The sequence below is a fragment of the Peromyscus eremicus genome, chromosome 14 (assembly GCF_949786415.1).
Source record: "Peromyscus eremicus chromosome 14, PerEre_H2_v1, whole genome shotgun sequence".
Taxonomy (NCBI): domain Eukaryota; kingdom Metazoa; phylum Chordata; class Mammalia; order Rodentia; family Cricetidae; genus Peromyscus; species Peromyscus eremicus.
In genome coordinates this window covers 73,436,526-73,459,275 of record NC_081430.1, presented here as the reverse complement: position 1 = coordinate 73,459,275, position 22,750 = coordinate 73,436,526, and the positions used below count along the sequence as shown (strand labels likewise).

Here is a 22,750-nt window from a genome sequence, read left to right as displayed (position 1 = left end):
TCCCAGGTTTGTTGAAAATGCTACAGGACAGATGGAAACATCTCTACTTCATGTTTTGAAATTCATCTCAACTGTAGGCTGAGTGACCTGCAGGTTGGAGGGACTGCCAGAGTCCCGAAGGGACTTCCTCAGTGATCTGATCTAGGGGAGACCTCAGGAACACAATTATCCCTTCTTTCTCTCCTCCTGCAACTGGATAAAGAGACCTTCTGCAGGACCTCTCTGGATCCACTGCATTAGATGGGTGACAACCTGTTAGCTTGTTGCAGCGTTTCTTTCTGGAGATAATGGTGATCCCCTCGCACACACGCTTGATAGTGTGGAAGTCCTTACCCAGGTGCCTGTAGTACTTTGCAGTGGTGACCTGGGTCTCCTTCTTTATAGTCTTTGTGTGAATGTGGTCCATGATGTCAGGTCCCAGAAAAAGAGTGGATTAATTTCTTTCTAGAAATGCTTTTATTAGCAGGTATTAATTATACATAATGGATTTTATTATGACATTTTAATATATGTATATAATCCTATTCACATGTATCCCCACCCTTACCCTTCTATTCTCCCATTCCTGCTCTACCTCCTTTCTTTCCTCAACTAGACCCTCTTCTAACTTCATGTTTTACCTTTCTTCTTCTTCTGGTGACCCAGTGGGTTTCATTAGCATTGTTTTCAGGAGCATGGCCACCTTAGCAGAGACTATACCACTAAAGAAAGTGCCTCTCCCTTCCTCCACCAACTGTTAACTGTGTATATAAATCACCAGGAGTGTTGGGGCCCCATGCACCCCTCCTAATCCCCGATGGTGCAAACATCTGAAAGAGTGTAAGTGGACAAATACAGATGTTACATGGTTAACCACCTGACATGGCTTTATGACTCAGTGAAAAAATGTAAATGGGGTCCTGATGCTAGCATGACATTATTGGAGATAGGCCCCGATATGTAGTAGAGGATGTTTTTTTAAAATATAATCTTGCACATGCCATTAATCCCAGCACTCAGGAGGCAGAGGCAGGTGGATCTCTGTGAGTTTGAGGCCAGCCTGGGCTACAGAGTTCCAGGAAAGGTGAAACGCTACACAGAGAAACCCTGTCTCCAAAAACCCCAATATATGTATGTATGTGTGTGTGTGTGTGTGTGTGTGTGTGTGTGTGTGTATAATCTTTTGATTGCTTCTTTGAGAATTTTGTACATGCATACAATGTGCTGTGATCATCTCCACTCTCATTGCCCCATGGCTCCTCTAGATCCGCTTTCCACCATCCACCCTTCTACCCCATTTTCATGTCTCCTTTTTAATTTTGCTTATTTATTTTTTGGTTGGTTTTTCAAGACAGGGTTTCTCTGTGTAACAGCCCTCGCTGTCCTGGAACTAGCTCTGTAGACCAGGCTGGCCTCGATCTCACAGAGATCCGCCTGCCTCTGCCTCCTGAGTGCTGGGATTAATGGCGCGTGCCACCACCACCTGGCTTAATTTTGTTTATAATGCCACCGTAAGTATGACCTGTGCTGCTCATATACTCGTGGGTGTGAGGCTGACCAATGAAGTGTGGTTGACCTACCAGGGGCTACACCCTTGAAGAGAACTGATTCTTCCCTCCTCATGGAATCATTTCTTTGGCCTGTCCTGGTGCCCCACTTGGGGTAAATTTGTTTCACCTCTCCCTGGAAAAAGTCACACAGTATCTCAGGCTGGATTCAGACTCACACTCTGTAACACGAGCTGGTCTGTACTTACCATTCCCCCACCTAGAGCCTCGCAAGTGCTGGAATTAGGGGCCACCATGCCCAGCCTCCTAGTACAGTTCTACAAGTTACAGTAAGGAAGAGAAATAGGTGAGCTTAGAGCAAAAATAGTTTGAACCTCCTAGAAATGAAGAAGACAGAGACCAATTGATCTTTTTTTAAACTTTCAGAAATATATGGATATTGTAAGACGCAACCCTGCTGTTGCTAATGAATGCTCCCACACACATTCTATCACTTAGCGTGGAAGTGCATGTCTTTCCTTTCCCAGCTCCTCATCTTCTTCCTGTCACAGGAGGTGTGCCAGAATAAAATTAGGAAGGTCAGTGGGGGGAAACTTAAAAGTTTCCAGATGGGTAAAGAGTCTTAAAAAGGGAAAGGATGATTGTGGTAATCATTAATTATTGAACAGTTAACATGCCAGGCACTGTAGTAAATACAGAACCTCATTTAAGTCTTAAGACTAAGCCCTGAGTTAAGATTGAGTCTGCTTATTTATCTGTGAGGAAACCAAGGCTGGGGCGGAGCTGGATGACCTCTGACCCCAGAGTCTACATTCTCATTATGCTTATAATTAGGTATAGCTTCGAAATAATTTAATTGTGCAAACTGACAATTTCACAAGTGGATACATTATTTTGTGGTTTATTCTCTGTGAAATAAAGTATACTTGAAGCTTGCTTTTGTTTTCTTGTGTGTGTGTGTGTAAACATCAGGTCTTTTCTGGTATTTCCACCTTACCATTAGAGACAAGGTCTCAGTGGATCCTGCACTCACCAGTCGGCTAGACTAGCTGGCCAGTGAGGTCTGAGAATCTACCCATCCGCCCTTCCTGTGCTAGGGTTGCGGACACACATGACCATATACAGATTTTTCTTTCTTCTTTCTTTTTTTTTTTTTTTTTTATGTGGGTGTTGAGGATCTGAACTCAGGCCTTATACTTTCGGGCAGACACTTTATGGACTGACTCATGTCCCCAGCTCTTCCCGTCCCCTTCTTCCCCATTAGAGATAAAGCCTCTCTCTCCCTTCCTGGATCCATCACAGAACTCAGAATAAGACAGTGCAAAGGTCCTCAGACCGTCACTTCTATCAGTTTAGATTACAGCTCAGGCTGCTAAGTAGAGAACTAGGACACCTAACCATTTAAATCTTAAGCCATAATTAGCCACCCTAGCCACATAGAAAGCTGTAAAAGAGCTACAACCTTTGAAGTACATCTGAAAATGTAACTGCAGTATTAAAATTATGACTCAAGGAAATGGCATTGCCGAGGGTGTTTCCCAGTGGATAAAGGCAGCTCAAAGAAATATGACATCAGTTCCTTAGGCACAGTAGCGATGACTCCTGGCACTGCCGTCCTAAGAAAGCAGTCGGTACCACAGCTTTCCCAGGCTTCTCGCCTCAGGCCATAACCAGCTTCATGTACTCCTGCCCCCCCAATCCCCCCCCCCCCTGCAAACTAGATTAGTTTCCCTCCGAAGACATCTAATAGATAACCAGTTCTAGGATGCTGTCCTTCGCCTTAGCACTTCTGTAGTTCACTAGTTAGCTACCACTTGATACTCTGTGTCTTCTAATCACATGGTCAAGCTGCCAACAGCTTCCTGATGAGCTCAGCTTTGAGAGCTGGATAGTGAATGCTTCCATGTGGTAAAACTGCATTGAATTTTGTCACTTGATAATGTTGTCCCATGGAGGAACATTATCAAATGTTTTTCTTTCCCTATCTAGAATAGCAGTATCAAAATTCCTTTGTTCATGTGCTCCCATCAGCATATTTTTTGGGAGCACGTGTTCTAAATATATGTACATTTGTTCATACAATAGGCACACATTAGCTTCATTATCTTATGACCCAGTCATACTACTTGTACATGGGATATGGTCCACTGTTGGTGATGGTGAATATAAATGCACATTTAAAATGGTTTTGACACTTTTGCTATTTCAGTTAAAATGCAGTTGGACTTACTAGATTGTCATTTCAACTCTGAAGGAGGGCTGTCAGAGCTTTTAAAACAGCAGCCTCAGTTCTACCATTTGCTTGTTTTGTGCTTTGTGAGACTCTTGTAAGGCCGTTTATCTGCTTTGTGGATTTAGTTTAATTAGACCTAGATAATATAATCATAGACTCCAGCAAACACAGGACATCACAATAGGTAGAAGAGACCCTTTCTGCTATCCTCTGGGGACGCACACTTCCTGCCTTTCCCGGAGGATATCTATGCTGTTCTAGGCCCATGGGTCATTCATTCTGTATATAAAATATTGAGCTTAATGCCTTTTAAATTTAAGCATAGATGCGTTCATTATTTTTTCTTCTGCATTGCAAGTGGATTGCCTGGCACTATCCTTGGAGTACACCCCACTTCCCCTGGGATCTCCTTATGAAATTGTTGGTCCAGAGAATAAAACCTCATATAAGCAAGGATGTTTCCACATTAAAAAGACCTGCTCAATTCAGTTGCTCAGCTATTTTATAGAAAACGAAATGACTTTGAAATGAATTGTCTTTATAGACATCCATAATTTGCAAGCAAAATCCTCACTCTACAAAATGTGAAATGTTCTAAGCAACAGCTGTGAGCCTTTCAAACGTGCACTACTTTTTAACGGTTCAACTGTTGCCAAGGGAAATTGAGCTGGCTTCAAAATCTTTCCTCGTTTCAATTTTGCATTTACCAATCAAACCCTGAGGAAACAGGCTCTGCTTGGCGAGGGTATTAAACATTTCTAAAGACTTAGGTATGGGAGTATAAGTTACTTGAAGGCAGGAGCTAGACAGGCATTCTATATAAGTATGCAGCCTAGGGTAATGAACTTTTATTGGAGCAAAAATGGACACTCAGCCAGTCAGCAGCTAGTTGTCTGGAGTCAATAGGGGGAGCCTGCTTCATTTAAGCCATCTTTCCGTGTTTCCCACTTCAGTGCAGGGCAGTAACAGTCTCTTCTTTCATAGCACAGAATTATTTTTCTACCCAAGTGGATAGAAATTTGCAACAAATGACACAAACAAGAAACACGAATGCATTGTTATCACTTGTGCATACGATAGAGAGCTTTATATATATATATATATATATATATATATATATATATATATATGTTCCCTAACTGTACAGAACACGTGACATGATACTGAGAGGGAAAGTAGGCTACGGAATGAAGCATTCTAGTTTGAAAGAGAATATATATATATATATATATATATATATATATATATATATATATATGTGTGTGTGTGTGTAATATGTATATATGAAATAATAAAAATACTAAAAGTACAACAAAAATGATAGTGGTTAGCTCAGGTTGATGGATTGTATTATTATTTCTTCTGTATGTCCCCCTCTCAGTTTTCCAAATTTTGAGCAACTGGTAGTCTGATGTTTGTAGTTAGTTATTAAGGATTTTTTTTTTCTTTTCCACAACGAATGTATGCAGCTTGCATTCAAATTGACTGACAGTCTACGAATATTCTCTGGAAATGTACCATTTGGCCTAGGGCTCACCAACGATGCAAAACCACACATGTAAGTATTTTAGTACTCGTTCTAGATAGAGGTTAAGTCATCTCTATTAAACTCAAGACTCCAACTGTCAATTAAAATGTCAAGTTGGGGGCTGGGTATTTCGGAGCCCAGAAACCAGCGACTGCGGGTAATCTGAATGCCAGGCTGCAGGCTGGTGACAGCGTTCCCCCATCTGCAGGAGCTCCCGGAGCGCTGGCCTCCACCGAGATCCGCAGGAGCATTAGGAGCTGATCATCAGAACTGACTTTTGGGGGGTTAAGAGACCTCAGGTGAGAGTCCAACCCGTGGCCAGGCCTCCCACCGGTTGAGCGGAGGCCACTGAGGGTTTTTCGGCCGCGATGACACGAGCGGTACAGGGAAGCGCGCGGGTCCGTGCAGAGTGGGGCTCTAACGGGCTGAACCGTGAGGCACCGGGGCTGCCGCACTGTGGCTCTCGGAATCCCCGGTGAAGACGCTTCGCCGTCCGCAAGGGTCGCGCCGTGCGGAAGCTCCAGCTCCAGCTCCGGACGCGCCCGCCGCCGCGCTCCTCGCAGGCCCAGCCGCCGCCGCCGCAGTTCCCCACTTCAGACGCCCTGGCGGAAGCGGCGGCCGCGCCGCCCGAGCTCGCGGCTGCATCCGGGTCCCCGGCGCCTCGCCCAATCAAGGGCCTCGTCTCTTCACACCCCTCCTGTTTCTCCGCCCCTCCCCGCGCCGCCAATCCCCGATCAGATCTCAGCCGAACGTGCTGGCCGGGGAGTGAAGGCGCCCGAGGACCAATGAAGTCTCGCTTCCCGTTTGAAGTCTCCAGTGGGCGGGCGTCGGAGGCGGGCTCAGCCAGCCAGGAGGTTCGGTTGCGCGTGTGCCATGGACTCAGCCGCCCGGTGATATTGACAATAGGAGAGAGAAAGGGGCATTGACGGGGACCCTGCGCGGGTAGCGAACGGCGGCTCTGGCAGCGGCGGCTCCGGCGGCTCCAGCTCCTCCTCCCGACTCCCGTGCTCGCTGCCGCTGCAGATCCAGGCTTCCTCCCTCCTCCCCCCTCCCCGCGTCGCCGCCGCCGCCGCCGCCACCGCCGCCGCCGCCGGGTCCGGTGCAACGAGCAGAGGCGCCGCCCGCCGGGAATGTGAACGAAGAGCCACCGGCCGAGCCGCAACCGGGTCGGTACCGATTTGATGGGACGGGCCCGCGGGGGAGGCTCGTGAGGCCGCCGCTGCCACTGCCGGAGCGCTGAGGTTTGGGGGCCAGCCGAGAGGCCTAGAAGCACCGCCGCCACCGCGGAACCGGAGGGACGTCGCCCCGGACTGCTGTAGCCCGGGGCTCTCCGCCGCTGCCCGGACCTCTCCTTGTGCGTCCCGGGCCGCCGCCCGCCCCTGCCGCGGCCCCTAGCCTGCCGCCCGCCCAGCGCAGCCACAGATCATCTTCGATTCTTCCCCAGGAGCTTCAAGGTATAACTTCAGCTCCCGGTCCCGCGGCTTGTCTCCCGGCGAACCTGCCGAGCGGCGGGTTCGGGAAGGCCAGGCCCGGGCGGCCGAGGGGTGCGGCGGGGTGGGGTGCGCGGGAGCAAGCGCCCGGCCCACTCGTCTGATCTACCTGCAGAGGCTTTGGAGGCCACCACCTCTCTTCCACTCTGCCTTCCCTTGCCCCTTTCCCTCCGGCTTTTGAGGCGTTTCTCCCCCCCCCCTCCCCTTTTATCCACTGGCGGGGGCGGGGGAGCAGCGAGGAAGATTCTGTGGCCGCGCAGCTTCTCCCGGGCTTGGGGTTTATGTGAACATACCTACAGACAAACAGGCCACTTCCCTGATCTCTTCCTTCCCCTTGGAAAAGCCCCGGTTGCTTGCCTGCTGTTTGGAGAATGCTAAAGCTTCGGGCGCAGTGGTCCAGGTGAAACCTGTTTCCCTGGGCTTCGCAGGGACCCCGCTGTTACCAGTTCTGCAATGCTTTAGAGTTGAGGAGATCCTTGACATTCAGAGCTGAGCGCCTAAGAGGCAAATGATGAAAAAGAAAGCTACCTATAGATCATCGTTAGAGATAGGGGAAGAGAGAGACCAACCGAGTGATGGAGGAAGGAGGTTTGCAGAAATCTTGTGTTCCTAGGGCTAGAATGAAATCTAAATAGTCACATATGTATCGCAGTACACGTCCCTACATTTACAACCTACCAGTTTGATGTGGAACTTCTTGCTGATGCGATCACTAGATTTTAAAGTAATCTGACATTTTTGACGGTGTTTATAAACTACAATTCTGTTTTTATCTGTCACGTATTTAAGGCTAAATTATAGTTAAAAAAAAAACAAACCCAAAAAAACAAAACAAAACGACATAACTTTCTAATGAAAGAACCAAGAAGTCTTCAAAAGTCCAAACTGAACCTCAACATTGTTCACTCCTCTCCCCCAAGCTTACGTTGTTTTGATTGGATCCAGGTAGTCCAGATGACTGTTCAGCCTTTCAAATGGGGGAGGCAACTATCTTACTCTGTGGAAGTGAAAAAAGCACTTGTCTAAGGTGTTGGTGTGCCAGGCGAGTGACTGCATCTGAGCACTTCATTGTACGCATTCTGGCTATCCGGCTGCCATTAATCTTGCATGGAGCCTCAGTGCCACCTGGATGATGACATCTGTTTAGTTTGGCGAATGAGGCTGAGCTTAATGCTTGGGACTTTCAGCATATATCCTTTTGAATAATTTCAAGAGATTAAAAAAAAATTGCAGAAAGCTGTTCTGTCGGTTCCATTGGTTTGATGGAAGTGAACAGTATTTGAACTCAGACCCAACTTCATCTTGGAAGGCTGTGAAGTTCTGTTTGCAGTTCAGCTTGGTGTTAGGTTTTATCATAGTTTTGTTTGTTTTACTTGAATAACTTTAAGATAGCTTCATTTAAAAAGACTGCTTTGAAATAATTCTCATTATGCCTTTTGTGTGTTCTTGTTCAAGTAATCTAGCCTGCCCTCATTTGCAGTGTGGTAGCTCATAATAGCGATCGCAGCACATTGCACCAAAAGTCCTGTTTAGAAAGTGTGAGTAACTGTACATTTTACCTTGCCATCACATAGATACTGATGTAGTTTTGTTTGTTTGTTTGTTGTTTTTTTGAGATAGAATCTCCTCTCACTGTGTGTCCCAGGATGGCCTCAAGCTTGCTATGTGTAGCCTAGGTTGGCCTTGAACTCATAACCTTTCCTGCCTTAACCTCTTTGACTGTTGGTATTACTGGCTACCATACCTGGCCTCATTTGTGTAGAGATTCTTGAAGTGCAGAAAGGGTTTTAGCCCATTCATAATATTAAATATGTTGGGAAAACGTTTCTATGGATGTTTTCCAGCTTCAGGATAGCTCCAAAATCGCTTTAGCTATCCCAAGATGGGAAGAGCTATGCAATTAAAATGGGCAGACAGTATAGACACTTGAAGTCCAGGCACGCTTCTTTTTAATGATTTTAATGGAGCAGTGATTGGTACACTAGAGCTCTGATTTTATTTAATGGTTGGTGGTCATGTTACTTTTTATATTTTCCCCCCTGATAAGACTTTTCTTAATTGATTTTTTTTTTGGTATATATTCCCATTTTCATGAATATTGTATATGAGAATTTTAGAATGTGTACAACATGAATACTTTCACCTTGGGACCATGCTTATGTCACCTCTTTCTCTTCAGTAGGGATATGTCCTCAGCACCAACTACTCCTCCATCAGTGGATAAAGTAGACGGATTTTCTCGGAAGTCCGTCAGAAAAGCCAGACAGAAGAGGTCGCAAAGCTCCTCACAGTTTAGATCTCAAGGCAAGCCCATTGAGCTCACACCTCTGCCGCTGCTGAAAGGTAAGACCCGTGAACAGGTGACAGCTCCTTCCTTTCCTTATTGATCAGTGTCTGCATAGTATTTCTTATCTGTTAACTTCATGTGTTGTAGCTTGGGGGTGGAGAGGTTTCAGACCCAGAAGTTCCTGGTATGTGACCAAGCCTACCTGTTTTCCTTTTCAAAGGGCTCATCCAAAGAGACTTATCATCCTGTCGGTGAATTTCTCCAGTTGATAAGCTGGAAAACTAAATGGCAGAAATGTCTGTTTCTTTTTTTTCTCCAAACATTTTGTGTGTGTGTATGTGTGTGTGTGTGTGTGTGTGTGTGTGTGAATGTGTGTGTATACTTGCATGTTATATACATGTGGAAATCAGAGTACAGTTTGTGGGAGTTGGTTCTCTCCTCCAACCATGTGGGTTTCAGGGATTGAACTCAAGTGGTCCCATTTGGCAAGCAAGCAACCTTTATCTGCTGAACTGTCTCATTGGCCCTGTCTATGTTTTTAAATTCTTGATTTGCTTATTGACATGTATTAATTGCATTGTCTTTGTTGGAAAGTAGACCCCAGTAAAATAGATAGTACTACTAATTTGCATTAAAAGAAGTTGAGTTTGAAAATATTGAATTTTAAAGATCAAGAAAGTAGAGCTTATCAGTAATAACATGCATTTGCACTTTCACATAATACAAATACAAATATTTGGTGATCATACTTGCATGATATTTTAATTTTCACAGTATATTAAGAGCAAGGAATTTCAGTTCTTGGAGACAGGATTTTATGTAGCCAAGGCTGGCCTTGAACTCTTGAAACTGCCTTTGAGCTGCTGATCTTTCTGCCTCTTCTCCCCACGTGCTGGGATGGAGGTGTGTACTACTAGGCCTGTTGTATATACAGAAATATATATGAGGGGAAGGTTTCAATATGAGCTCTGAGTTTTTTCTTTCTGAATTACACCTTTCATTTTTTCGTTTTAATATGTGATCACTCTGTCCATTTTAATTTTCATCAGTTTGCTTCATGTTTGTGAATAGGAGTTATTTGAAATGTATCAGATCAATAGCTGGTATATGTAGGAACATTAGAAGCTTTGAAGATGAAATTTTGTCTGAGTATTTAAGGATGAGGAAGAAGGGGATACGACTTTAATAGCTCAGAGGAAACCAGACAACCTGGTTTATTAAGTTTATTAATGCACATTCCCTCCCTCCCTCCCTCCCTCATTCCCTCCCTCCCTCCCTCAGTTTCTCTTCTTTTCTGTCCTTTTTCCCCTGGTTTTTGAGGCAGAGTCTTGTTATGTAGTCCTGGCTGGCCTGGAACTTGGTAATGATTTTCTTGCCTCTCCCTTGAGTGCTGGGATTACAGATGTGTGCCATCACACCTGGCCAAAATGCATACTTAATTTTTTGTAGCAGTGTGTAGGTAGAATCAGAAGGTATGATTCTCAAGTTTAGATGAGGGTATTTCAGGTGCCTGATTTTGCTATTGGAATGCTTACTTACTTTCTCTTTCTCTCTTTCTTTCTTTCTTTCTTTCTTTCTTTCTTTCTTTCTTTCTTTCTTTTTTTTTTTTTTTTTTTGGAAACAGGGTTTCTTTGTAGCCCTGGCTGTCCTAGAATGTACTCTGTAGACTAGGCTGGCCTTGAACTCACAGAGATCCCCCAACCTCTGCCTCCCTAGTGCTGGGATCAAAGGCATGTACCTCTATGCCTTTTGGGAACACTTTTTCTTAAAGAGGTGGTAATTCATAAGTAAGATCCCAGTGTTTATACTTGAATCGGTAGAAACTATCTGAGTGCTGATTTCTGGAAAGATGATACATGGGGTTAGCGAGGGTGTTAGTGGTAGGACACTTGCATAGCATTCCTGAGACTCTGAGTTTGAGCTGCAGCACCAAAGAAAGGAAAAAAGGATGATCTACCTGCCAAGTAGTGAAGATGAGCTCCAGGAAGTTTTGAGGGCGAGAACACTGTTGTTTTTGGAGACAGGGTCTGACTCTGTAGCTGACCTGAAACTCAGAGAGGTTGTCTACCTCTGCCTCCCGAATATTTGCCTCCATGCCTGGCTAGAAGATTTTTGACTTAAGATATTGTTAGTAAAAATGAGACTAGATTATATGATGTTATAAGAAAAACATGAGGGAAAATTCTAGGGAATAAATAGAAAGGTCAGGAAACATACTGGATTCATCACTCATTTCATCTGAAGTAGACATGCATGGGATAACTATTAGCTTCTCTATCCAGGGAAGAACTTTATTTCCAGCAGCCCAGATTAAATGTTTTATTAGGTTCAGAAGAAATTCAATAGCTGAATCACTACATTTATTCCTTAAGACTCATGCAGTCACTTAAATGAACTGAGCATTCATGGAAGAGGTGTAAAGAGGCACGCATGAGAAAAATTTCAACGTTTTCTCTCATTCTCCTCCCTCCCCTTTCGAGCATGCACAGTTAAAATAGATGTAGATGCTTTATTAACCGCTCGGGATTAAAAGTGGGATTAAAAGCCCAGCTCTGAACCATCTTTAAAGCTTCAATTCAGTGGCAGGAAGTGTGTTCTCATTGTTGTGTGTCTGTCACAACCATCCACCTACCATCTTTTCATGTCCTCTGTGCCCTGTTTTCCCGTCAGCCCCCAGCAACTTCCATTCCCCTTCATGCCTCTGTGAGGGTCACTGTTTTGAGTCATGTAATATTTGCCCTTTTGTGACTGGTTTATTTCACTTAGCATGATGTTTGTAAGATTTATCTAGGTTGTAGCATGTCTCAGTACTTTACTCTTATTAAAGGCTGAGCAATATTTCAGTATATATGTAGATATAGCACATATTGTTTACTATTCATTCTGTCATTTTGGCTGTTGTGAATGATGCAAGCATGAGTGTTCAGGTATCTGTTGAAAGACCCTGCTTTCCTTTCTTTTGGGCACATACCCAGACATGGAATTGCTGACTTATATGTTTTAAGTTTTGAGGCCTTGCTATGTAAAGCTGTATGTCCATTAGCAGTATACAGGAGTTCTGATTTCTCCATACCTCACCAGTGCTTATCTCCCCCTACGCTAGTATCACCAAGGCTCTGAAGTTGCTTATTGGAGTTATGATGTGCATTTACCTTTTGCTTATGGATGTCCAACATCTCTTTATGAGATTATTGGATAAATACATGATTTTTTTCCCCCATGCTGGAGATTGAACCCAAGGTCCTCTACATCCTAGGCAGGTGCTCTGACATTGAGCCACATTTTACTCAGCTCCCTTTTCTAAAAATTTCAAGTTATGCCTGGTAGCATGAAAAGTTTCCTAAGAATAGGTTTTGTACATTTGCATAGTGTATCAGTAGAGGAGAATTAGATGGCAGCTGGACCAGAGACTACTCACTAACCCAGCTCCAGACAGACTGACAGTGATTCTTAAACATGACGTGGGGTCATGGGCTAGCAAGGGTTCCATCCTTAGGCTTCTGTGCCTCTCTGGAGAATAGCAGAGAGAAGTAGAGTCAGGTACAGAATGGAGAAATGTGTGTTCTTGGTTTGTAGTGACAGTGATACTTGTCCTCCTTACAGTGGATTGGCTGATTGTTTTTGCCTTATATTCTCACCAGCTTTTTGGAAGTAATTTACAGTATAGAAAGAACATACAGGAAGAATTTCCTTTCTAGGATTTTTTTTTAAAAAAACATTTTAGGAAAAACCAGAATAAACCCAAATGAACTGTCAGTAAATGCTAAAGGATAGATATGGACTTAAATTTCTATAGCATTTCCCTGACTAAGAAGGCTTGTGTGAATACAGTATGCACTGTGATCAGATTTTGTGAATTTCTTTTTTGTTTTTAAGATGTAGTTTTGATTGTATGTTTTACTGTTTTGCCTGAATGAATGTGTGCACCACCTGGAGGTCTGACTACTTGGAAAACTGTAACAGAAAATGAAGAGAAAGTTTCTGTTCTGCCTCTTCTGTAGTAGTTGATCTTCTGAAACTTGTGTTCTTGGTGTTATTTCTTTGTAGAAAACATGTGGTCTGGTGCACATGTATACAGTGGCCCACCTTTTCCTCAGCTATGTCTAATGAAATGATACGCTGACCTTTACACGTACACATATTTGAATTTTCTCTATTCGTATGTCAAAGTGTTTTTTGGAGTTACCTAAAACTTTTGAACCATAAGGACCCATCTTACTGCTAAGAAAACGTCTGGGGAAGTTTAGTGCCTATGTATGTATGTATGTATGCGTGTATGTATGTATGTATGTATGTATTTATCTATCTATCTCTAATAAAGTCAAGATTTGTGTCGATTTGAACCAGACCACTAGCAGCACGTGCCTGTAACAGCAGCGCTCAGGAGGCTGAGGCAGAACTGAGTTTAAGGGCCAGTGGCCTTCACAGTGGGGCCGTGCTTCCCAACAACGAGAAAACAGTGAAGCCTTCTCCCAAGTCGCTGTGATGCTCTTTGGGCCTGCAGCAGCCCAGGGAGCAGGCTCGCCAGTTACCCCGGTTAGGTGAACTCAGAGCTTAGTCAACTAAGAGGCAGAGGTAGTGCCTGCTTCGTGCCTGCTTCCTCTCCCTGTCCTCTTCACGTCCTTATTTCCTTATTTCTTCCTAAGTCTTCTTAGATGATTCCCAAGTTTAGATCTGAGTGAGACAGTTTTGAAAAACTCCACCTCTCTGAAGATGGGATGATAATGAGACTGGTGTCATTATTTCAGGCTCTGCAGTTGATTTTAGGGTCTTTGGCAGATACTTCAGACATTTCAAAAATTGTGGTGACTGGAGGCACCATTCAGCTGAAACGAATTCTTTGTCTCTTTGTGGTAAAATTCTTTCTAATGAGAGCACTTTGTAAGTTTTGTGGTACTGGGAATGAACCCAGGGCCTTACGTATGCCAGGCAAGTGCTGTGTCACTGAGCTGTCTCGCAGCTTCTGAAAATACCCTCTCCCCTTTCCTTTGTGTGTATGGGTGTTTGGCCTGAATGTATGTGTGTGTACCGTGTGTGCATTGACCATAGAAGCCGGAAAAGGGCATCCGATCCTCTTGGACTGGACTTATAGTTGGTTGTGAGCTAATGTGTGGATGTGGAGAATAAAACCCGGGTCCTCTGGAAGAGCAGTTCTCTTAAGTGCTGAGCCATCTCTCCGGCCCCCTAAAAACACTTTATTTCTGTGCATGAGTACGTACAAGTGTGTGTATGTCTGTAAGCATGTGTGGGTTAGATCACGCTCCACTTTCTATATTGTGGTAGTGTCTTTCACTGGAGCCCAGAGCTCTCTGCTTTGGCTGGTCTGGCTAACCAGCTTTCCTCAGGAATCCCCATCTCTTCTTCCTGAGGGCTGGGATTACAGGTGGGCCACATGGCTGGCTTCTCTGTGGGTGCTGGAGTTCTGGCCAGTGGCTTATTCACTGAGCCATCTCTCCAGCCCCTAAAACCACTGAAACTTCAGTCCCAAAGATGAAGCTTCGATTTTTATTTTTAGAGTGACAGTTTATAAGAACTTCAAAATTACCATTTAGATCTGGTTTTGTGCCTTTCTAATGACTGGATTCTTTTATCTTCTAGCTCTACCTTGTGGAGTGTAGAGTAGGATGTGCAGTATAATTACAGGCTTGCTGAGGGGCCGAGCCTTCGATGTACTTGTGCAAAGACAGTTTTTCATAGGGCTGGCAGCCACTGTCGGAGTGTGGGCAGTGCGCTTGCGCCGTGGACACAGTGCTGTGCAGGCGAAGACCGCGCTGGCCTGTAGGGGTTGGAGCTGGTCCACTGGTCCTGTCGTCCTGGACAAGGGACTTCCTTGCGAGCCCTCTCTCCAGGTTTATAATGTGAGGATTGCCGTGTCAGTGAGTGCCACCTGTTCTCTCTGAGCTGGAGTTTGAGAAAGCAGCGTGTGAGCCATAGGCCAGTGCTAAAATGCTTTCTTTGCAAAAACTTGAAATCGAGTTTCTCAAAATGATGAAACAAGAGCATAGTTTTGCAATTTCAACCCTTTTTCAACCCCCAAATTCAATTTGTGAATGTTTTGAAATTTACTGAACCAGCTGTCATGGACGTCTTTGGACTTTTCACCTGTTACCGGCATCTTGCCGTATTGTTGAGAGCAAGCCTTTTTAAAAAGATTTTGTTTGATGTGCTCCTGCTAGTGTATGTGTGTGTATGAGCATGTGTGTGCTATGGAGTGTGTCTGGAGGTCCGGACAGTTTGTGGCAGTTGGTGTCCCCCTTCCACCACAGGGTTCCACAGATTGAACTCTGGTCAGATGCCTTTGCCTGCTGAGCTATCCGGCCTGTCCCTCTTATCTGTTTTTAAATGGAAGAATTTCATAATACTTTCAGGTTCTCAAACAGATGTCTGATATAAACAAACAGAGAATCATTGATGTTTGTACCATCGGTTGTGATATGTGTTCTTTAGGTAGCTACATTTGTGTGTGAGTGTGTGTGTGTATGTGTGTGTGTTTGGGGTTTAAAAAATAGCTATGACTTCTGCTTTGAGCTAAAAGAATATGTATACATTACACACACTAAAGTTGCTCTGTGTCACTGGAGGGAGCATGGTAGTATTTTTTTCTCAGGGAAGGAATGATAAAGATTTTGCTTAAAATCAGGTACCAAACTATTATTTTCAAGTTGAAAAATTTTATCAGTTTATTTGTTTTTAAGTAAGGCTGTTTTTCTCGTCTTATTTTTTTAGGTTTATTTTTAGTTATATGAATGTGTGTGTCTCTGTGAGTGTGTGTGCACAAGTGTCAGAGACCAGAAGAGGATGTTAGACTCTCTGGAGTGGAAATTGAGACGGTTAGGAGTTACTCAGTGTGAGTACTGGGACCTGAATGTGTGTCCTATACAAGAGCAAAAAGCACTCTTAACCACTGTCTCTCTGGCTCTGGGAGCACTTAGGAAAAAAAAAAAAAAAGAAAATATATATATATATATTCTAATTATTTACTTCTATGGCATAGAGAATTATCATACAGAGAAAATAAGTGTTCATAATAACTTATGGCTTAAAAGTAGAGTATTAGTTTGCATTCGTACTCATCTCTGTGGTGTCTGATAAGCACAGGTTGAATATTCCATGTTTCAGGTTTTGGATTTTGGAATGTTTGTATCTAGTTATCCCTTGAAGAACACAGTGATTAGAGGTATTGCCTCCTGCCTCCCTGTACAGCTGAAAAATCTGAGTAAAACATTCCAAGGTTAGTTTTTGGAAAAGTCTAATTGTAAACTTTCTACTGTAAATTAAAAATGAACTTCTTAGCCAGGCGTGGTGGCACACACCTTTAATTCTAGTACTTCGGAGGCAAAGGCGGGCAGATCTATGAGTTTGAGGCCAGCCTGGTCTACAGAGAGAGAGTTTCAGGCCATCCTGGTCTACACAGAGAAACCCTAACATGAAAAAGAAGTCAAACTAAAAGAACTTCAAGGACTGGAGACATTCTAGGATATTCAACATGCATGCATGCACACACGCACACATGTGCGCACACACACACACACTCACATGCAAGCGAAACACTCATACACATAAAATAAATCTTAAAAAAACCCAAAAAAACCCAAAAACTTAAGATCTCAACGTGGTCAGATAGGAAACAATTTAAAACCTTTGAAAGTGCCTTGAGGAAAAAAAACAGACTTCAGAAAAGTGACTGTGGAAAAGAAACATGTTTAGATAAAAATAATCAAAACCTTTTGCACTGTAGTTAGTGCGGTAGCTCTTGTCTAATCAGCCTCCACAAGGCAAGCGCTGATGCGTTAAGCTCTACGCTTTTGTTCATTTCTTGTTACTGGAATTTCATGTTTATTTTTTCTTGCTGGATGACCAGATGGTAGAGATGGTGATCCAACATTTATTCAGCCTTGCCCTTCTCAGCCTCCCAGGTGGACATATTCTCAGCTGGTGTGCTATCTGTTTGCCGTTGGTAGTTAACATTGTCCGAGCGTCTGCGTTGGTAATTGGAAATGGTGATGTATGGTTGCTGAGGTGCTGCTGACTCGGTCTCATCTTGGTTTTCCTTGTCTTCTTCATTGTCACCTCCTCCAGGCTGTCTTTGTCAGGAAGCCCCTGCAGAGTTGCAGACTGTAGCTCCTGTGCATAGTCCGACACTCTGGTCTGCCTTGTTCTCCTGCAGCCTGATTGTCAGCATCCTCCATCAATCTCCCTGCACAGGAGGGGTGGAGCCTGTGGTAGAGGCCCATGGAGAGGGGGTCTCTGCAATAGTAAGGTGGGACTCTCCTCTCTTGGGAAGGGCTTGACTTTTGGGAGAGTTTCCTCATTCTTCTCTCCCACTTTCTAGTAGTTCTTCTGGAACCCTCTGCATGGATAGATTCTTTAGTGAGACCTACTGGCTTGAGCTTTAAGTGTACCAGGGCCTGTAAGATTGGCAGCGTGGATGTCCTACTCTCCCTCAGCCACATGAAACTCTTTCTCTTGTACACCTCTGCTATTTTTCTGGAGTTATTCTTCTAGACTGGAAGTCTAATATACACATCAGAAGTCAAAAAGGAAGCCTTACCTTCATTCTGTTGATGCATGCTACATATCCTTTAAAAACAAATTTTGACCCTGCTAGCAGGTGCTACCCGCATGAGGCCCCCAAGCCACAGCTCCCTGTGCTGCTGTCTGTCTCGTGCTCCTTGTGAGCGTTGCTGGGAGCTGGGGCTGTGAGCTGCTAGGTTTTGGTCCTGTTGCGTCCCGGTGGAGTGCTGGTGCATGGCGGGCTCTGAGAAGTGCCTGTGGTAAGGCTGTGCAGGGCTCTCGGGTCTACTCTTGCTGCTGCGGGAACACTTTGATTGCTCCAGTTGATTAGCACGCATGTTTATGTGTTGTATGGTCCTATACTGTAGTGAAGAGACATGAGAAGCACAGGAGACGGTAGTTTATGTGTTGTATGGTCCTATACTGTAGTGAAGAGACATGAGAAGCACAGGAGACGGTAGTTTACTACGTGTTGTAATTAGCTGGGAAGATGGACTACTTACTGGAGATGCCACACAGCTTTAAGCAGATACTGTCAGCTCTTGAGTTCACAGCAGGAGCAGAAGGGGTGGGTATGAAATTATAGTAATGCACTGTGGACTGGGGCTAATTTTATGTAGTTAGGATTTAATAATGGGCTTTCTTCTCTCTCTCTCTCTCTCTCTCTCTCTCTCTCTCTCTCAACTACTGGCTCTTACCATTCCAACTCTTTTTTTTTTTTTATCCTGGTTGGCCTTGAACTTGTGATAGATCCTCTTCAGCTTCTTAATGTTGGGATTATGGGCATGCACTACTACATCTGATTTAAATACTGTATCTTTAAAAAAAATTTTTTTTTTTTATTTGTTGAGACAGGGTTTCTTTGTGTAGCCTTGGCTGTCCTGGAATTCACTCTGTAGACCAGGCTAGCTTGGAACTCAGAGATCTGCCTGCCTCTACCTCCTGAGTGATGGGATTAAAGTTGTGCATCACTTAAATACTTAAATCTTTAAAATCTTTAAAGGCTTAAATACTGTATTTTTATGTGCCCTTACGTTTATCTAGTTGTGAGTGACATGATGTACAATCTGTGTTTTTTAAATTTTGATAAATGTTGACATTTTATAAGGTTTATGTATATATTTTATGGTAGTAGGTGATAAAGTAGATGATGCTGTATTATGTATTTTATGTGCTCATGACATTTTTCCTTAAGTCTTGGTATTCTTAGGCTGAGTTTTTTTATTTTTAAAACATTTCAAAATTTCTCCCCATACCTTAAAAACATTTCACATGTAAAGTGGACATGTGTAGCTTAAATCTGGATTCTTCAAGGGTTAGCTATACGTGAAATATCTCGGAGATGAGACCTAAGTCTAAACATGAATTTCTGTTCTTTCATTAATAACTTATAAACATAGCACATGAGTAATCTCAGATAATACTTAGAGAGCACATGTGTTTTGACTGCAACCCAAATGTTGAATAAGGTCAGATGGAATTTCCCATTGGTGACATCGTGTTTGTGCCCTCCAATTTGTAGATTTGGTAGCAGTTTGAATTTAGAGTGTTAGGTTATGGTGACTCGGTCTCAGTTCTTCGCTGGAGGCTCATGGGTTTCCATCTAGTTGGGACCTTGTGCACTGTGCACAGTTCTAAGAACTCCCTGGAATCACAGAGCTCCCTTGGGGAGACCTTTATTTTGAAAGAAAGGATTTGTTGCTTTTACTACTTCTCACAGACTCAGCCCTTCAGTTCTTGCCCCTCTCACTAGATACATGCCTTAGTTTAGACTGTAAGTGTTGTTGGTTGAGTGTTGTGTTAGTTGATGTGCATGTTTATGTGTAAAACATTTTAAGCTATAAAAAGAATTATTGCATGGGTCTTTCTAGGATGTAACCAAGACAGGTCATATACTGAAGTACCCAGTGAATGTAAGCTGGTTCCTTTAGATGTAGAACTTTTTTCCTTGACTGCTTCTCATTCTTCAAGTTTTAGCTCAAATGAGACCTCTTTGAAGTATCTGTCCCTAGTCCGTGTCCCCCCCCCCCCCCCCCCCATTTTTGTGGAGACAGGTTCTGCTGTAGCTCAGGTTGGCTTCAAGCTTCCTGTGTAGTTGAAGATGACCTTGAATTCCTTATCAACACTCTGAAATGCTGGGGTTACATGGTTTTTGACAGTCTCCAGTAGCTCTGACTGACCTTGGATTTCTGTTGATCCTGCAGCCTCATCCTGAGTGATGGGCTGGCTGCTGTGAACCACCGTGTCCACCTTCCTGTTATTTCTATGATCTGAAAATTGATCTTCGTTAATTTGTTTGTGGTTTGTCTGCTTTCCTGGATAAAATAATTTTTGGTAGAGAAACCCTGTGTCTCATCTATCAGTGGCTGTTAGAGACTTGTACATAGTTGACATTCAGTAAATATTTCTTAGTAATTGTGAACATTTTTATTGATGTGTAGATTGATATTTGCCCGATTGTAAGATTGATGCTTATTTTTTTCTTCCTAAATAGTGAAATAAGAAAAACAGTCTAGTTTTAATAAAGCTAAATTTAATACAAATTTTATTCTTGATGCCAATTTATGAACCTATTTGATGAAACATTTTAAATTTTTAAAAAATTTATTTTACTTTGTGTATATAAGTGTTTTGCCTACATATATGTATGTGCACCATGTGTTTGTTGCCTGTGGAGGTCAGAAGAGGATGTCCCATCCTCTAGAACTGGACTCTAGAACTGCAGTTAGAGACGATTGCGAGTTGCCATTTGGGTACCTGAGTCCTCTAAAAGAGTTCTTAACTGCTGAGCCATCTCTCCAGCCTTGAAACATTATTATTATTATTATTATTATTATTATTATCATCTTCTGTTTGTTTTGTGAGACAGGGTTAAAGGTGTGTACCACTTTGTCTGGTCAAACTTTTTATTTTTAAAGGATCCAATTTGAGTGCTCCCTTAACGCTCTGAGCGTGACTGTGCTGTAGTGATCTAAATGATTCCGGGAGGAAAGAGCAGCAGTGTCTTCTGGAGACAGGAGGGACATATATCTCATGTGTGGCAGATGTAGAGCGCCTTTTCTGATTCATCTCTTGGTGCTGCAGAAGAACAAATGAAAGTAGAGAGAAAGACTTTCTCTGCTGGTCTCCAGGACCGGCCACAGGCTCGTCAGACCACAGACTTCCTTTGTATGGCTTAAGAACAGCATATCTGAACACTGCGATGGACTTCCATAAAATTTACATTTTCTATTGATGTCAGTTAATACTAGCGATTAAATTTTGTAGTGCTTGTAAAAGATCAGTAACAGTTTTGCATTTTCAGAAAAGGGCTAGCATAGTTCTTTGGTTTGCAAAGATATCACTTCTATTAAGATTTTGTTTCAATATTTTATAGTTAACTTTTTTCTTTCAGAACTATGAAATCTTATTTTCATGTTACAGTAGACCTAAGCATATGTAGTGGAAAAAAAATCTTGATTGAAAAAATAATAATTTGTGAGCTTTCCTTCAGTCAGTAGGAGGCCTCCCTCAGGTAAGAATGTAGGTGTGAGTGTCATATGCACTTGGGTTGAATTCTGGGTCTACTCCTTGCTGGTATTTGACTTTTCTACCTTGTTTTCCTCTTCGAAATTGGGAGAGTGTTAGGATCTACTTGATAGAGTCAGATTAAATGCCTGGAAGTATTTGGTTCAGTGCTGGACACACTGTAGGAATTGCAGAATGTTAATGGTTATAATTATCAGAAAAACTGCACAATGGGAAATGTTTATTAGTGTTTTTCAGTTGACATTTATTCCTTTAATATGTTACATGAACTATTTCCATTTAAGGAAGGGAAAGTGGAGCATGTTGAGTTGTGAGAATTAGGAGAACAGAATGGAGAACTGGTTCTTAGGGAAGAATCTCCACATTGTTATTAACACAGCTTCAGATAGACTTCTTGATTTGGATAAGCACCTAGAGTGGGTTATAGAGTTCAAAGGGAGTTGCATTAGTGAACAGGTAGAAGGCATACTTATCATTGGGTGAATGAATTTTAGTAGTTGTCTACCAGGGCAGACTCAAAGTTTAACTTAACCTTGGTAATTGCTTACTTTAATCAGTAACTGTAACTTGAGATTATAACTTTGTATTTGGGCTGTCAGGCAGATCCATAGACATGCATGGGCCTTTAGGAAGGGATGCTTGGAGAATAAAACACCTGGACATTTAACAGCACTTCAGCCTCGCACCTCCTGTCCCTGGCCCATCTTCCAGCACACACTAGGCTGGGGCACAGCTTTGTTTAGATGGAACCTTTGCTTTGAGTTTTAAGCCATGGTAGTTTTGTAGCATTTTGCTTTGAGTCAGAAGGAGGCAGGAGGAGTTGAATGAGAAAATATCTTAAAGTTTTGCTTTATTGAGCTTTTTGTGGTTAAAACAAAGTTTGATGAGACTTTTCTCAATATAAGCAGGGTCACATATCCCAAGTGGCTCTTAGTTGGGAAGGGTTTCTTATTGATGTTGTAGAAGATCCTGGATCCTCTCAAAATTCCAATGGTTTTTGGCTCTCTACGGATGTTTTTCTGGGCAAAGTTTAGAGCTTTTATCAGATTCTCAAAGGGGTTCTCCAAAGGCTAGGAGCTGCTCCAGCACTCTGTGTGCGTGCGTGCGTGCGTGCGTGCGTGCGTGCGTGCGTGCGTGCGGTTTCTCCAGTGAGGAAAGTTTGTCATATAGTCCATTTCTGTGCAGGGCCGTCTCTTGACTAGAGGTTTCATCTCTTGTCTGTTGGTCCTGAGTTTTAATTTCTTTTAACACCAAGAGAATTATAGAAGGTGTTATTACTATTATTATTATCATTATCATCATTATTATTATTATTAATTGTTTCTAGAAGGTATTTGAAGGTAGAAAGCACCGAGCGACTATTCTGTGGTTATTTGGAGGTTTTTTTTTATTTTTATTTTTGTTTGTTTGTTTTGTTTTGTTTTGGTTTTTTGAGACAGGGTTTCTCTGTGTAGCTTTGGAGCCTATTCTGGAACTCACTTTATAGCCCAGGCTGACCTCGAACTCACAGAGATCCTCCTGCCTCTGCCTCCCAAGTGCTGGGATTAAAGGTGTGCATCACCATGTCTGGCTTCCACTTGGAGATTTTTGATGAGTGTAATTAGAAAAATTAAGCTGGATGAAAGCAATACAATTGAATGTGCCTATAAGTGGATAATTTTGCTCCTTGGACTAACTGGGAGT

The 22,750-nt window shown here is 43.0% G+C and overlaps 1 protein-coding gene across 2 annotated transcripts in view; it reads left to right on the top strand.

The window, feature by feature from the left end:
• The first annotated feature begins 6,033 nt into the window (after positions 1 to 6,033).
• Positions 6,034 to 22,750, top strand: part of Ppp2r5e (protein phosphatase 2 regulatory subunit B'epsilon) — a 154,220-nt gene continuing 137,503 nt past the window's right edge. The window contains exons 1-2 of one of the 2 annotated variants that reach the window (XM_059279900.1): positions 6,034 to 6,702; positions 8,921 to 9,081. In XM_059279900.1, the coding sequence (XP_059135883.1) occupies positions 8,925 to 9,081 (157 nt within the window). In that variant the 5' untranslated portion in view covers positions 6,034 to 6,702; positions 8,921 to 8,924. Of the gene's footprint in view, positions 6,703 to 8,917; positions 9,082 to 22,750 lie in introns of both variants that reach the window. The other variant, XM_059279899.1, reaches the window with a different exon arrangement.